This window comes from Canis aureus, chromosome 10 (genome assembly GCF_053574225.1).
Source record: "Canis aureus isolate CA01 chromosome 10, VMU_Caureus_v.1.0, whole genome shotgun sequence".
Taxonomy (NCBI): Eukaryota; Metazoa; Chordata; class Mammalia; order Carnivora; family Canidae; genus Canis; species Canis aureus.
Window position 1 is genome coordinate 38,928,024 of NC_135620.1, and position 16,701 is coordinate 38,944,724.

Genomic DNA, 16,701 nt, shown 5'->3' on the forward strand with positions numbered 1-16,701 from the left:
ATCAACAGAGGGCAAAGGACTGAATGAGTACAGAAAATCTACTATCCTCTCATCTTTTGAGATGGATCCTTTAGGGCAATGTTGATGATACACATTGGTCTGTTCTATGGAGAAATACTGTTTCCAAATTGGCCAGTACAGCACTTTTACAAGATAAAAATGAATAGTTTGTTTTATGTACAGAAAATGAAAACATAAAGGGCATTTGGCATGTTTCGTAGGTAATTGTCACATCTAATATTTTCCTTTGAAGAATGGGAAGTGTTTCACTTGTCAGTAAAGTAGTGATAAAGCAATTTGTCCTGCATATAGGCTCTGCTCACCTAACTTCAGTAGTCACTAGAAGTGTGAAAACTACTTTCTGATATATTTACTGATAATAGCATGTTTTAAGATAGAGCATATGTACCACATTCAGATTGGTTGACAACAAATTCTAGAGGAGTTCATTGCTTATAAACCTTTTTAAGAAACTGACCATCCTACATGTTTTATTATTACTAGAATGAATGAGAGAAATAGACCTAAGACTATCATGTATCTGCCTAACAGTTTGCTTTCCAAGGTAAGAGTTTTTAGCCTTTTGGAAATTACAATATAGGATTTTAATTTCTACACACTTAAGTTTTAGGACATTTATTCCATAAATAGCTTGAATTAGGGAATGTATAAATGAATTTTCATTGCATTTTGAACATACTAAGGAAGAATACAACTTCATTTTAAAAATAGGACTCATGCCAGAAGAATAAAGAGAGCAAATCCTGAACAACTTCGACAAGAAGATTCTGATGCTGTATGGAATGAACTGGCCTATTTCAAAAGGGAGAATCAAGAGCTGATGATTCAAAAGTGAGTTTCCTTTTTAACAATGTAGACTTAGATAAATATTTGGGAGAATTTTTTTGTGACCTTTAGGTCATGAGAGAAATATAAAATTTGAAAATGAAATAATCTGGTTTTTGTTAATAAAAATAAAGAAAAAAAGGAATAGCATTTTAAATATATATGTGTGTAATACAATAACAAGTTGCACATTTGCTAGCTCTAGCTGAAACTGTATAATATGATCTAGGGATTGTGTTAATTAATGTGGCTCTCATCTGTTGGAGGTGTCGCTCTTCATTAGCCTGTATTTTAGACACTGCCGTGCTTCATTTTTGGAATGAGGTGGAGAGGGGATAACCTAGCCAGCCATCCTTGTTTGATCTCCTAGATACATACGCAATGCAGAATGCCTGAGCTCTCTTGGTTCCCTGCCCTGTCCTGCTAATCCCAGCTGAGCTCATTATGGTGTAGCCTTGCTGCTACTCTTGGAGCCAGAGCTGTCCAAGCTAATTACTGGTAGCAGCAGAACTGCCTGTTAAGGGTCTGGTATGGATCTGCTAACATGGTCCTTGGTAGTGACCTGCAAAAGACACTAGGGAATTGCTTTCTTTCTTGCTGTGCACTGCCTGTCCTTTGGGCTTAATGCTGATCCCTCCACATAGGTCTTTTAGCTGCCCTAAGTATAAAACTTGATGAAGGATACTCATATTTTAGAAAACATACAGTTTTCTTCCTTGATCTTATAATTCACAGGCTATTATATTCAGCTTGGCAAAGAAAGAACACTTTTTTTTTTTTTTGGAATATAAAGGAGTTAGACCAACATAATTAGCCTCTTTTGCTACCTGTTTCTTCTGTTAGAGCTAATTTTTGACATCCAAACCATGCAATTTTTTTGAAAGCCTGATTTCTTTGAGATTACTAGAATTTAGCATTATGTGGCGTAATGTGATTAAATATCATTGAATCTTTTTAGTTGTAAATCAGTATCTTACTTTGAATATTATATAATAACACATGTAACTTTATATTTCACCTTTTCCATGTAATGGTGTAATGATAAACTTTTGAGTAAATGATGTATCAGATTAAAATGTATACTTCCAATGATCTCTTAAAGTTCACTGTACTCTGTTAGTGCTAAAATCTGATGCTGATAATAAAGTCTCTTATCTTGAAAATTATTTATAGATTTGTCCAGAAATGGTCCCTGACAATTCTTAATAGCTTTATTGAAATATAATTCACAGGCAGCCCCAGTGGTTTGGTGCCGCCTGCAGCCCAGGGTGTGATCCTGGAGACCTGGGATCAAGTCCCATGTCAGGCTCCCTGCGTGGAGCCTGTTTCTCCCTCTGCCTGTGTCTCTGCCTCTCTCTCTCTCTCTCTCTCTGTCTCTAAGAATAAATAAATAATATCTTTAAAAATGTATATATAAGTCACCATATAAAGTGAATACTTCAGTGTCTTTTAGTATATTCAAAGAGCTATGTGTATCAACTATCACACTAAATTTTGGAATATTTTCATTTATCCTCTCTCCAAAACCCCACACCACTTAGCCCAATTCTTCTACTACTACCACCACCACCCTCCCTTCCTTAGATAACCAATGATCTACTTTCTGTGTCTATAGATTTATCGATTTTGAACACTGAGAAAAATTCATTAGATGATGTTATAATTTTTGCTTCAGGTGTCAAACATAATTGTAAAATTCAAAAGAAGGCTATTTTTAACCTTTCCACTGTTATTTCTTTACATCTGACCTTCCAAATTCTCTTTCACTCATTTTTTAAAAATTATTTCCTTTCTGTTTGAAGAGCTTTCCTTTAGACTTTTGTTTAGGTTAAGTTGGCTAGGAACAAATCCTCTAAATTTCCTTTATTTAAAATGTCTTAATTTCAGCTCCATTCCAGAAGGATGTTTTCAGTGATTAGAGAATTCTAGGTTAGCAACTTTCTTCTTTAGAACTTGAAAAATATGCCACTTCTGTGGTTTCTGATGAAAAATACATTGTTATTTGAATTGTTGTTCCCATAAAGGGAATGCATCATTCTCTTTAGCTGCTTTCCATCATTTTTATTTGTCTTTGCTTCTAAGAAGTTTAATTATGATATGTCTTGGGATGGATTTCTTTGGTTTATTCTGTTTGAGACTCTCTAAGCTTCCTGAAACACTAAGTTTGTGCTCTTTTTCAAATTTAGGAAATTTTGGTCATTATTTCTTTAAATATTTTTTTTCAGCCCCACATTCTTTGTTCCTCTCTTTTAGTATATTCAAAGAGCTATGTGTATCTGAAACTCTACTTTCATGAATATTAGATTTTTTAATATTGTCCTACAGTTCATTTTATTTTTAGCCTATTTTATCTCTGTTATTAAAACTGAATAATCTCTATTGTTCTGTCTTCAGGTTCACTAATTCTTTCTTCTTTTATCTGTTACCTTTGCTATTGAACCCATGCATTGAGTTTTTTATTTTGGTTTTTATAATTTTCAATTCTAAAATTTCCATTTTATTCTTCTTTATATCATATCACCTATTTATTTGCTGAGACTTTCTATTTTATTTGTTTCAAGATCATAATTGTTCATTGGAGCATTTTATTATTTTAAATCTTTATTTTTTAAAAGGTTTTTATTTAAGACAGCATAAGAGAGAAAACATGTACAAGTTGGGGGGAGGGGCAGAAGGAGAAGGAGAGGCAGATTCCCTGCTAAGCAGGGATCCCTACACGGGGCTCAATCCCAGGACCCCAGGATCATGGCCTGAGCCCTGAGCCGAAGGCAGATGCTTATCCAAACTGAGCCACTCAGGCACCCTTATTGGAGCATTTTAATTATGCCTACTTGAAAATCTTTGTTAAGTGGTGCTTGCCTGGCTCAGTTGGTATAAGCGTGTAACTCTTGATCTCAGAGTTGTGAATTTGCCCCTTCACAGTGGGCAAAGAGCTTATTTTTAAAAAATAATATAAAATCTTTGTCTAGTAATTCTGACATGTGCATTATTATTTGGGTGGTGGTGTTTTTAAATTACGATTTCTCCTTTAAGTTGAGATTTCCTTTGTTCTTGATAAGATGAGTGATTTTCAGTTGTCTCCTGTACATTGGAGGTATTATGTTTTGAGACATTGTATCGTATTTGAATCTTTTAACTGATATCTAATGGTATCATGCCTAAGGGAGAAGGGATAGGAGTCTTAGCTGACACTGCATTAAAGGATGTGTGAAGGGGTACCTTATTACTACTTGATGAGGGTGGAAGACCAGGCTTCTCATTTGAACTTTATTGACAGAGGTAGCAAGGATGCCTTCTTTTTCTTTCTTTCCCTTTCCCCAGTGATGTATGCCTAAAGTAGGATGGGTATTGTCTATTAAGATTCCTGTCCTGCTAATTTGCCCATTTCTCAGTTCTTTGGCCAGGGAGAGGAGAATTTCCTTGAGACTCTTGTTTGTATGTTTGTTTGTGTCTATTGGCATTCCTGGGTTATGGATTTCTCCAGTACCTACTTTGAGGTATTTAGGAGGAAAGAAGAAAGAGAATTTAGCACTGTGGGTTGTTCTTCTATTCCTATGGTCTCTTTCATGTCCTTCTTCTCCCTGCCTTTCAAAGTCTTCTTATATTTGTTTTATGTATCATATTCAGGGTTTTTATATTTAATTAGTGGGATGAATGGATGTAAACAGGGAACTAGAAGTTCTCAGTTGTTTTTCTATGGACAAGGCTGTCTTATTTTTGTGCATACATTGAAATCTAGGTTTTTTTTAAAAGAATTATTTATTTAAGATAGAGAACAGAAGGTAGAGGAGCAGAGGAAAAAGGATAAGCAGATTCTGTGTTGAGTGCAGAGCCCAAAGCAGGGCTTGATCCCAGGACCCTGAGATTATGACCTGAGCCAAATCAAGTTGGTCACTTAACCGATGAGCCACCCAAGCACCCCTGGCATCTAGTTTAATACTTAGTCCTATTTAAGTCTAGAATATATAAACGAAGATGTACTACAGATTTGAATAGTATTTCCTAACGCAATTACAATCTATGAACTAATGAATTGACTTGTTCTCTCAGTATTTCTCTAACAAATATTCATATTTTTTTAATTAATTCACTATTTAAACAAGAGCCAAGAATTAAGCTAGGGACTGAAATATTGAAGAACAATTTCAAACTCTAGTAAGATTTATTTATTTATTTACTTATTTACTTATTTATTTATTTATTTTTAAAGATTTTATTTATTGATTCATGAGAGACACAAAAAGAGAGAGGCAGAGACACAGGCAGAGAGAGAAGGAGGCTCCATCCAGGAAGCCCTATATAGGACTTGATCCCGGGACTCCAGGATCACACCCTGGGCTGAAGGCAGGCACTCAAAACCAGTCATCCTAAATGAGGTTTATTTTAGGGCCATCTGCCATGTGCCAGTGAGGTGAAATCATTATTTGGGATTATAGATAGTAAGAGGCAAGGAAAGCTTTCAGAAAGGCCAGCCAGGCTCACTCAGCTTTTCCACTTAGTTGTGGATGTTGCCTTACCATTGCTAAGTTAGATTTATGAACCAAAAAAAAAAAAAAAAAAAAAGTCATGTTAACTTCTCCTAAGTGAACAAATAAACATTTTACTAAATAAGAACATTAGGATAAAAATACCTGTGTACATTATTTCTTAATAGTGATATAAAACTAAAAAAAAAATAGTGATATAAAACTATAAAAAGAGGCTCAGATGCCACAGGATATTAAGCTTTTCTTATAATAAAATCCAGCATGTCCTTGCTAAGTACCCATCAAGTCAAGGGAAAGTGTGCTGACACTTACTGCATATTCATCTGTATCTTTGGCTAAATAAATCAGGAACTTGCAGTGGGTGGTCTTTTTATACTAACGCATAGCCTATAAAAATGCTGCATCTGAGTATTCTGCTCAATACAATAAACACAGAGAAATTATATGCCACCTTTTTTATCAGGACCTCATATAGCTTAGCAGAGAAAACAAGCAAAAATGTGATATGAGCAGTCATAAAGGAATAGTAGTGGCATAATGCAGGGAAAATGGCATTATGATTTGTCCATTTGCCCAAACCAGAATCCTAGAGTGTTATAACTGATTTACCCCTCTATCTTACCTCCTTACAATAGTAGTCTTCATGATTCCATATCACAAATATCTCTAAAATTTATCTATTTCTTTCTATTCTTACAATCAATGCCTTCATACAAAGTACTATCATATCTTTCCTGCTCAAGTAGAATAAACTCATAAATGTCTCCCTGTATTCTCTTATCTCCTCTAATCTATTTACTCTCTATTGATACAGAGTGATCTTTTAAAAATACATATATGAACATATCTTTCCCCCATTTAAAAACCATTAGCATCTTTCTTTTGCTCTTAAAATAAAAACTGAATTCTTTATGTAGCACAAATGAACATCTTGGCCCCCTTCTTATCATTTCTGTTTCACTTTTGTTTCTTACCTGCAAATCAATATAAGAATACAAAATATTTGCAAAGAATTACTGATGCTTTTCCTTGATGCTGAGAATCCTTGTTGGTGAATTTGTCAATGGAGGTAGTTAGAGTTTGGGTCAGTAGTAAAGGAGTTTAGAATTCATAATTTTAAAATTCTATTGTATTTTATAGAAGGAGGGAATTTTAACCCAATATATCATAACTGAAGTCTTCTTCAGTTCAATGATCTTCTGATCATTTTTCTTTTTTTTATTTTTTATTTATTTATGATAGTCACACACACAGAGAGAGAGAGAGAGAGAGGCAGAGACACAGGCAGAGGGAGAAGCAGGCTCCATGCACCGGGAGCCCGACGTGGGATTCGATCCTGGGTCTCCAGGATCGCGCCCTGGGCCAAAGGCAGGCGCCAGACCGCTGCGCCACCCAGGGATCCCCTGATCATTTTTCTTTAATGATAAAGCTTAGACAAGCTATAGGTCAGTAGCATTGTCCGGGATGGAATACCTTCTTCTTTCTTGGGTTAAATGTTAAATATATGCAGGCTATGATTTCAAAGAATATTTTATAAAATTCAAATAATAATTTTTAAGGAGCTTAAATAAAAATATTATGATAGAAAATTCAGTTATTTTTTTTTTGACGAAGCAAGACTGTCTTCCTAAGCATAAATATTATTTTTCCATATGTAGAATGCGGGGTTAATGAACTGAACTTCACTAACATGAGTTGGAAATAAAATTCTCAAAAAAATGTCTACTAAGTCATGATATATTTTGCAAACAAATACATTTTTGGATAACCATCAGCATTGTATGAATTACATACTAGTTTTATTTGATTTTATTATTTAAAGAGAGAGAGAAAGAGAGTGTGAGTGGGGAAGGGCAGAGGAAGGAGAGAATCTATTAATAATAATAGAGTTGGGAGGAAGGCGGATTGGGAGGGAGAGGGAGGGACCAGCATGGAGCCTGGCACAGGGTTTTTCTTTTTTTTATAAATTTATTTTTTATTGGTGTTCAATTTACCAACATATAGAATAACACCCAGTGCTCATCCCATCAAGTGCCTCCCTCAGTGCCCGTCACCCAGTCACCCCCACCCCCCGCTCACCTCCCTTTCTACCAACCCTAGTTTGTTTCCCAGAGTTAGGAGTCTCTCATGTTCTGTCTCCCTTTCTGATATTTCCCACTCATTTTTTCTCCTTTCCCCTTTATTCCCTTTCACTATTTTTTATATTTCCCAAATGAATGAGACCATATAATGTTTATCCTTCTCCAATTGACTTATTTCACTCAGCATAATACCCTCCAGTTCCATCCACGTCGAAGCAAATGGTGGGTATTTGTCATTTTTAATGGCTGAGTAATATTCCATTGTATACATAAACCACATCTTCTTTATCCACTCATCTTTCGATGGACACCGAGGCTCCTTCCACAGTTTGGCTATTGTGGACATTGCTGCTATAAACATCGGGGTGCAGGTGTCCTTGCGTTTCACTGCATGTGTATCTTTGGGGTAAATCCCCAACAGTGCAATTGCTGGGTCGTAGGGCAGATCTATTTTTATCTCTTTGAGGAACCTCCACACAGTTTTCCAGAGTGGCTGCACCAGTTCACATTCCCACCAACAGTGCAAGAGGGTTCCCCTTTCTCCACATCCTCTCCAACATTTGTGGTTTCCTGCTTTGTTAATTTTCCCCATTCTCACTGGGGTGAGGTGGTATCTCATTGTGGTTTTGATTTGTATTTCCCTGATGGCAAGTGATGCAGAGCATTTTCTCATGTGCTTGTTGGCCATGTCTATGTCTTCCTCTGTGAGATTTCTGTTCATGTCTTTTTTTTTTTCTGTTCATGTCTTTTGCCCATTTCGTGATTGGATTGTTTGTTTCTTTGCTGTTGAGTTTAATAAGTTCTTTTTAGATCTTGGATACTAGCCCTTTATCTGATAGGTCATTTGCAAATATCTTCTCCCATTCTGTAGGTTGTCTTTTAGTTTTGTTGACTGTTTCTTTTGCTGTTGAAAAGCTTTTGTCACAGGGTTTTATCTCATGACACTGAGATCATGACCTGAGCCAAAACCAAGAGTTGGATGCTCAACCAACTGAACCACCCAGGCACCCCACAATAGTTTTATTTTAAGACATACAATTTAGTGACATTTAGTGTATTTACAATATTGTGTAGCCATTATCTTTATCCAATCCAAATCATTTTCTTTACTTCAAGAGATCCCATACCCAGTAAGCAGTCACTTCCAATCTCTTCATTTCCACCGTCCTCCAGCTCCTCACAACCACTAATCTACTTTTTATTCCTATGGATTTACCAAGTCTGAATGTTTTATATAAGTAGAATCATGCAATATGTGACCTTTTGCATTTGGCTTCTTTCACTTAACATAAAGTTTTCAAGAATCATTCACATTGTAGTATGTATCAATATGTCATCCTGTTTTATTTTTATTTTTTTAAGATTTTATTTATTTATTCATGAGAGACACACAGAGAGAGAGAGAGAGAGAGGTGGGGGGGGGGGCTCAGAGACACAGGCAGAGGGAGAAACAGGCTCCATGCAGGGAGCCTGACGTGGGACTTGATCCTGGGCCCTCCAGGATCACACCCTGGGCTGAAAGTGGCGCTAAACCCCTGTACCACCCGGGCTGCCCATGTCATCCTGTTTTATAGCTGAACAATGTCCCACACTATGTGTTTGTGTGTGTATATATATATATATACACACAATTTATTCATTCGTCTATTGATGGCCATTTGGGTTGCTTCTACTTTTTGGCTATTGTGAATAGTGCCACTATGAACATTTATGTACAAGTATTTATTTGAATACTTGTTTTCAATTCTTTGGGATATATACCTGTGAGCAGAATTGTTGGATCATATGGTAAGTTCATGTTTAACTTCTTGAGGATCTGCCAAACTGTATTCATTTTATATTCTCAACAGCAATCTACAAAGATTCCACTTGCCCCACATCCTTGTTAACATTTAGTATTTTTTTGTTCTTTCATTTTTAAAAAAATTATTGCTGTTGTTTTAAGGATTTTATTTATTTATTCATGAGAGACACAGAGAGACAGGCAGAGACATAGGCAGAAGGAGAAGCAGGCTTCCTGTGGGAAGCCTGATGTGGGACTTGATCCCAGGACCCCGGGATCACGACCCCAGCCAAAGACAGGTGCTCAACCACTGAGCCACTCAGGTGCCCCCCCAAATTATTATTTTTATAAAATATTATTAAATTTATTAAATTATCCTAGTGAGTGTGAAGTGGTATTTAATTGTGGTGTTGATTTGCATTTTCTTAATGATTAATGAGCATCTTTGCATATGTTTATTTGTCATTTGTGTTTCTTTGTATAAATATCTATTCAAGTCTTTTTTGTATTAAAAAATTGAGTTGCCTTTTTGTCTTTGAGTTATCGGAGTTCTTTGCATACTGTAGTTACTAGACATTTACAAATATTTTCTCCCATTCTGTAGGTGATCTTATTTTCTTAATAGTTTCCTTTGATGAACAAAAGTTTTTAATTTTATGAATTTCTTTTTTCTTTTTTCTTTTTTTGCTTTTACCTTTGGCATCATGCCCATATTGCCATCACCAATTCCAGGGTCATAGAGATTTACCCCCCCATGTTTTTTTCTATGTGTTTTATAGTTTTAATTCATATTTACATCTTTGGTTCATTTTTAGTTAATTTTAAATTTGGTGTGAAGTAGTACAGTGTAGCTCTTTTACATGTGAATATCCAGTTGTTCCACATATTATTTTTTATAGCTTTGAAGAACAGGCTGTATGGTCACATGGAAGAGTTATAATGTGATGAATTAATAAGAATTTAAATGTATTAGTCCTTGAGAAACCAATCCAACATGAAACAGTACAGGCTGTCAGAAGCCAAGCGCAAATGAGAATGTGAGTTCTGGGATATTAGTGTAATCAAGGGTTGTACACATTATCAGTGTCTGTTGAAAGGCAATGGAGTTCAAGGCTATGTGGTAATGTGTTTTGAATCTCACTTTAAAATTGAAAATCAGAGACAAGTAATTGAGCCCCTGATACTGGAGACATAGAAAGTAAACTCATCTACCTCTTAAGTCTTCATAAGTAAGAGTGAGAAGTTTCAGAACATGATCAGCTTCATGAAACCTAATTCATTGCTGAGTTAGAGCCCCAAAGCCTAGGATCCCTTAGCCTCCTCTTTTCTATCTCAAGAATGTTTCAGAGTGTGATGCTTCTAGAGGCCTCTAGATAGGCTTTTAGAATACAGTCATGATTCTGTTAAGGTACCAGGGCCTGGAAGCAAGTAAACTTCCATGCTTATAGCTAAGTAAATACTATGTGAAAAGAAAGCTTTTAAACTATAGAGGGTTTTTTTTATGATTATTTATTTATTTATTTATTTATTTATTCATGAGAGACAGAGAGACAGAGACACAGGCAGAGGGAGAAGCAGGCTCCATGCAGGGAGCCCGATGCGGGACTTGATCCCAGGATCCCAGGATCCCAGGATCACGCCCTGGGCCAAAGGGAGGCGCTAAATCTCCGAGCCACCCAGGGATCCCCTATGGAGTTTCGTAATATTAGTTACATAGCACTAAATCTGTGTGACCCTTTGTATTGCGCTTTCACTCATTATTTAAATAAATATGCTAGACACTAGAAGTAAAATATTGAGCAGAACACCTACGCTTTGACCTCACAGAGCTTCAGCTTCTTGGAGAACACAAATAATAATCAAGAAATACCCAAATATCTAATGACAGACTTTGAATGATACGAAGATACAGCTCTGCTATGCCTTCCTATGTTTGCATTTTCCATGCTTCTTTCCATTTTTCCTCCTTGTCTTTCCTTCCCTCTTGTATGGCCAAAATATAAAAAAGAGTTTATACTTTAGTTTGTGGTATTATCAGCTAAATTGGGGGCTATCTATTTTTTATTGCAGCAAAATTTACATAACATTTAATTTACCATTGTAACCATTTTTAGGTGTGTATTTCAGTGCCATTAAATAGGTTCACATTATTGTCCTACCATCACCATCATCCATGTTTAGAACTTTTCATATTCTCAAAATTAAACTGTTACCATTAAGTAATAATTCCCCATTTTCCCTTTTCTCAGCCTTTGTCTTTTTCTCCTTTTGTTCCTACAAATTGCCTATTCTAGGCATTCTATATAAATGGAATCATACAGTATTTTTATTTTTGTATCTGGTTTATTGGTCCTAATGTCTTCCAGGTTTTTCCGTGTTATGGTTTGTGTCCTAATTTCTTTCCTAAGGCTGAATAATAAATACTCTCTTGTATGTATATACCACATTTTGTTCATCCATTCATCCATTATTTTTAAGTTGTTTCCACCTTTCAGCAATTGTATTTTTCTTGTATTTTCATTTTATTTTACTATATAGTTAACAAGAAAGTTAAGAAAAAATATTTTGTAACCATTGGGAGATAATTCTCTGACGTAAATGACGGTGTATTTTGGAGTTTTATTTTCTAACTATTGAGATTAACTTTTGATGCTGATTAATTAGTTGAGACCATATACATATGGTATTTGTTTTTTCAGATCATTTGTCTTAGTCTGGTCAGGCTGCTGTAACAAAATACCACAGAGTAGATAGCTTATTAGCAACAGAAATTTTTCGCAGCTCTGGAGGCTGGAACTCTGAGATCAGGGTGTCAGCATGGTCTGGTGAGGGTCTTCTCTCATGTTGCAGATGTCTTATCCTCACATGATAGAAGGGGTGAGGGAGTTCTATGAGGTCTCTTTTTAAGGACACTAATCCCATTCATGAGAGTATTACCCACATGACCTAAGAACATCCCAAAGATCCAACCTCCTACCACCATCATCTTTGGAGGTTAGAATTTCGACATGAATTTTAGGAGAACACAAACACTCAGGTCATAGCACCATGCATAGTATTTTTAATTTAATTGCTTCTTTCATTTGTTTTCATACATTTTAGGTTCAATATATATTAAATTTTTTAAATTACTTAAGGAATTGCACAGTGTTCACTTAAAGACTTACATATTATATCTTAAGCATTTAGTGAATGATCACTTGATTTTTTCTGCTAACGATATTAAATTATTTTCTGTAAGTGTGTTTTGTCGAACTAACAGTCTATTTTAAAATACCTTTTCTTTAAAAAACAAAACTGGAAGTGTTACAATTCTAGACTTCAAGTTATATTACAAAGCTGGAGTAAGCAAAACTATATGGTATTGCCACAAAAAAAGATACATAGATTGGGGCACCTGGCTGGCTCAGTCAGTAGACCATGTGACTCTTGATCTTGGGGTCATAAGTTTGAGCCTTGTGTTGGGCATAGAGACTACATAAAAAAGAAAAAAAGAAAATATAGACACATAGGCCAATGGAACAGAATAGAAAACCCAGAAATAAACCTATAGTTCTATGGCCAATTAATCTTCAACAAAGGTGGAATGAATATTCAATGAGAAATGGACAATCTCTCCAATAAATGGTGTTTGGAAAACTGGACAACTACACGGAAAAGAATGAAACTGGGCCACTTTCTCACACTGTACACAAAAATAAACTCAAAATGGATTAAGGACTGCCCAGAGTATCATACCACATATTGCTAGCCCAGGAAAAGACCCTTTTAGGTAAAGTGAACTAGCATGCATGAGTAGGGTATTGCAGTATTTTTGTAATAGTGAAGAGAAGCAATCAAAATGACCATTAGAAAAAAAAACAAAAAAACAAAAAAAACCAAAATGACCATTAGTAGCTTATGAAAGTGCATTATAATACATTAAGATAATGTGATACTATACTACATTTAGCATGAATAAATTTGATCTATATTTATCAAAATGGAAATGTCTCTAAAGCAAAAGTTGAGTTAAAAGAAGGAATGAGTAATAGTATTTCATATATCATAGTATATTTCTCTAAAATATAAAATTTTAAATCATATATTAGTGTCATATTTTTGTAGATACATGTTTGCATACATACATACATACATACATATGTATCCACAAAAGTATGTATAACTATACACACACACACACACACTATTAAAACACAAAACAGAAATATACATACCAAATCAAAGAAGAAACGGGTTTTATCTGGGGCGGAAAGAAAGGTGGAATATTGTAAGAGGTAATATTATTTACAGGACATTTTATTTTTTTCACAAAAATAAAAGCTTTGAATTAAGTATGGCATCTAATCTTAATGTTTTTAAACTCAAATATTTGGCACACTAATGTTGGTTATACTACTTTTCATACTTTTGTTACATTTGAAATATTCTTTCTGTTTTCTTAAGTATGTACTCAAAAGACCCAGTAAAACCACTTCCAGTTGAAAATCCTAAAGATATCTTGTGGATAGGCACATATGTTCGCTATAGAATTGTTTATAATTATGAAAAATGCGAAATAACCAAAATAACAGATGATATAACTGTATAGCTAAGAGTTCCAAGAACTTCAATTTAAAAGAAAACTATTTTAATTAGTATACTATACCATATTCTCATACCATACACAAAAATCAATTCTAGATGACTACAGGCCTAATTGTGAAGGGTTAACTAATAAAGATTTTATTTATTTACTTTTTTATTCTTTTGGAGGAGGGAAAAAGAGAAGAGGGGAATCTGAAGCAGGCTCTACACCCAATGCAGAGCCCAGTGTGGGGTTTGATCTCACAACCCTAAAATCATGACCTGAGCAGAAATGTAGAGTCAGATGCTTAACCGACTGAGCCACCAGGTGCTCTGTGTGAAGTAATAGAACTGTTAAATGAAAACAAAAGAGAACATCTATTTGTGTAGTAGGCAGAGGCTTCTTAAAATAGATTAAATATAAACTAAAAATTGATAAACTGGGCAATATTAAAACCAAGAGTCTCTGTTTATCAAAAGATGTCGTTAAATGACTTAAAAGACAACATTTGGAATGAAAAAGAGATATTTGCAGTATATATGTCCAACAGAGGACTAGCATCCTGAATATCTGAAGAATTCCTATGAATAATAAAGGACAGTCAACCCAATAGAAAAATGAGCAAAACAGTTGAATAGATATATCATAAAAGAGCACATCCACATGGTCAGTGCACATATGAAAAAGTGCTCTGTGTGATTTTTCTTCTTTTTCTAGTTTTTATAATTGGGAGCTTCATTGTAGATCTTTTTTCCTAATATAAACATATAGTGCTGTAGAAGGCCACTTAAGCACTGCATTAGCACCTCACATTTTGAAATGCGGTGCTTTAGTTTTTTATTTTTAAATTCCTTTTGGGAACTTCCTCAAGAGAAAAAGATTTTAAAAGGTTTAAGTTGGGGGACTTCTCAGACATATTCTGGTTATTAATTTATAATTTTATTGTGGCCACAGAAGATACTTTTCATGATTTAGATCTTTTTAATTTTACTGAGAATTGTTTTATGGTCCAACAGGTGATTTTATCTTAGTGAAAGCTCCATGAAAGCTCTTGAAAACTGTTATTGGGTGGAATGTTTTATAAATGTCTATTAGGTCAATTTTTTTCATAGTGCTTTTCAAATATTCAGTGTCCTAGTTTCCATTCACTTTCTCTATTGATTACTGAGACAGGTGTATTTAAAATCTCAGGTTAAACATTTTCAGGTTTTTAAAAAACACTGTTAGCACAGGTTTCAAGTATCCTTCTTCAGAGATTTGCTTTATCCCTACTCATTAGATGACTCTTGAATTATTTGTTGAATGCCTGTGGTGATCAACAAAGATTCTCCTCTCTAGCTGGTCAGAATTCAGTGTCTCCCAGTCATGTGTAAACCCTTGGAATAGCTCTTTAATGGCTCCAGTTGTACTTTGCCTGTCTTGTTGAATTTTGTAGTATGTATATGCTACAAAATATTTAACCATTCTCAAAAGAATTCTTATGCTATTTCTTTTTGTAGCTCCCTCCTCTGTGGGTGCTGTGTGTCACAAATTCCATCATTTTAGCCTTCCCAAACTCCAGTCTTTTTTTGTTCATCTCAGCAAGGCCATCATGTTTTTCTTGGGACCCCTCCCTGCATCATGGTCTGGAGAGTGGCTCCTGACAGAAATCTGGGCTATCATTAGGGCTCTCTTTGTTAATTTCCTTTCTCTCAAGCATCACAGTTCTCTGCTGCCTCTTGTCCAGCGTCCAAATACAGTCATTTCATGTATTTTGTCCAGTAAGAAGGAGATTCTGGTCCTTCAGAATGTTAGAAACATCAGAATAAGTGGGCAGTAAATCAGAGTCAGTAAATAGCCAATGTTCATCCTGCTCAAGGATGCTGATTATGAGCCCCTCCTCCAAACATCCATTAAGATGTGGTCTGTTGGTGCTTAGTTTGACTCAAGAACAATTGTTCCCCGATATTTATGTGTACTTATTAAAAGTAAGGACTGTTTAAGTTCTTTCCTTTTTTAAATAGTTCTTTCAAGACAAAATAAAAAAAAAAAACAAGATATAAGTATAAAATGCCTCTAAATAAGCAAGAAGTAATATTTGCAATAATTAGAGCCCTGTGTTCTGCTATGTTAGTGATCTGAGAGCCGAAGAAAACTAAGTTGAGATGAGCTACATCTGTTTTTTCTTTGTTGGGGCCATCTTATTTCAGAATGTTTGTTCCATGTTCTTAGTTAGACAAAGCAGGAACTAATACAAACTTAATTGCTGTGTGGATGGGTGTATGTGTGTGCATGTTTGTATGCTTCTCCCATCAATCTGTAACCTACATGAGAAACTGCAGTAATCACAGAATCCTAATTTTTAAAATCCATATATGTATATTTTTATTTTTATATTAAAAATATATAATCATCAAACTGTAAACATCAATTTTTTCAAGGAAGAATCTGAGTGAGGAAAAGAAAAGCAGAGACTACTTGTTTTTTTAATATTTATATAAACTATATAAATATAAAAATATTTCTAAATATATATGTTATAATTTAATAAATTTTTGATAAGACAAAATATAAGATTATAATAAGATATAAGTATATTTCTTAAATTGTTGAATATATAGCAGTTTAGAGCTGCTGTATATTCCTGGTAAATCATTCGTTTGGTCATTATGTAATGACCATCTTCATCTTTAATACTGGTTTTTTTCTTGGTGTACATTTTATTTTTTATGCTCCTTTAAAAAATCCTTCTCTTGACTTATATTGAACACATTTTATTCATTTCTTTTTTTGACTTCTGATTTGTAAATTTTATATTTGTTTTCCATTCTTTAAATGCTTTTTCTTGAAATTATACTTCATTCATTTTACAAACTAAGGTTCATCAGCACCTGTATCCTCTCCAACAATATAGGATTCTTAAAATACTGTAACTCTGATCATTTCCTTAATCTTATA

General features: G+C 34.7%; 1 protein-coding gene across 13 annotated transcripts in view; it reads left to right on the top strand.

Moving 5' to 3' along the window:
- The window catches only part of CNTLN (centlein), a 316,659-nt gene that overhangs the window by 182,238 nt on the left and 117,720 nt on the right, over positions 1-16,701 (top strand). For all 13 annotated transcript variants that reach the window (XM_077912082.1, XM_077912073.1, XM_077912077.1 and 10 more), the window contains one exon: positions 733-852. In XM_077912082.1, coding sequence (XP_077768208.1) covers positions 733-852 — 120 coding nt within the window. The remainder of the gene's footprint in view (positions 1-732; positions 853-16,701) is intronic.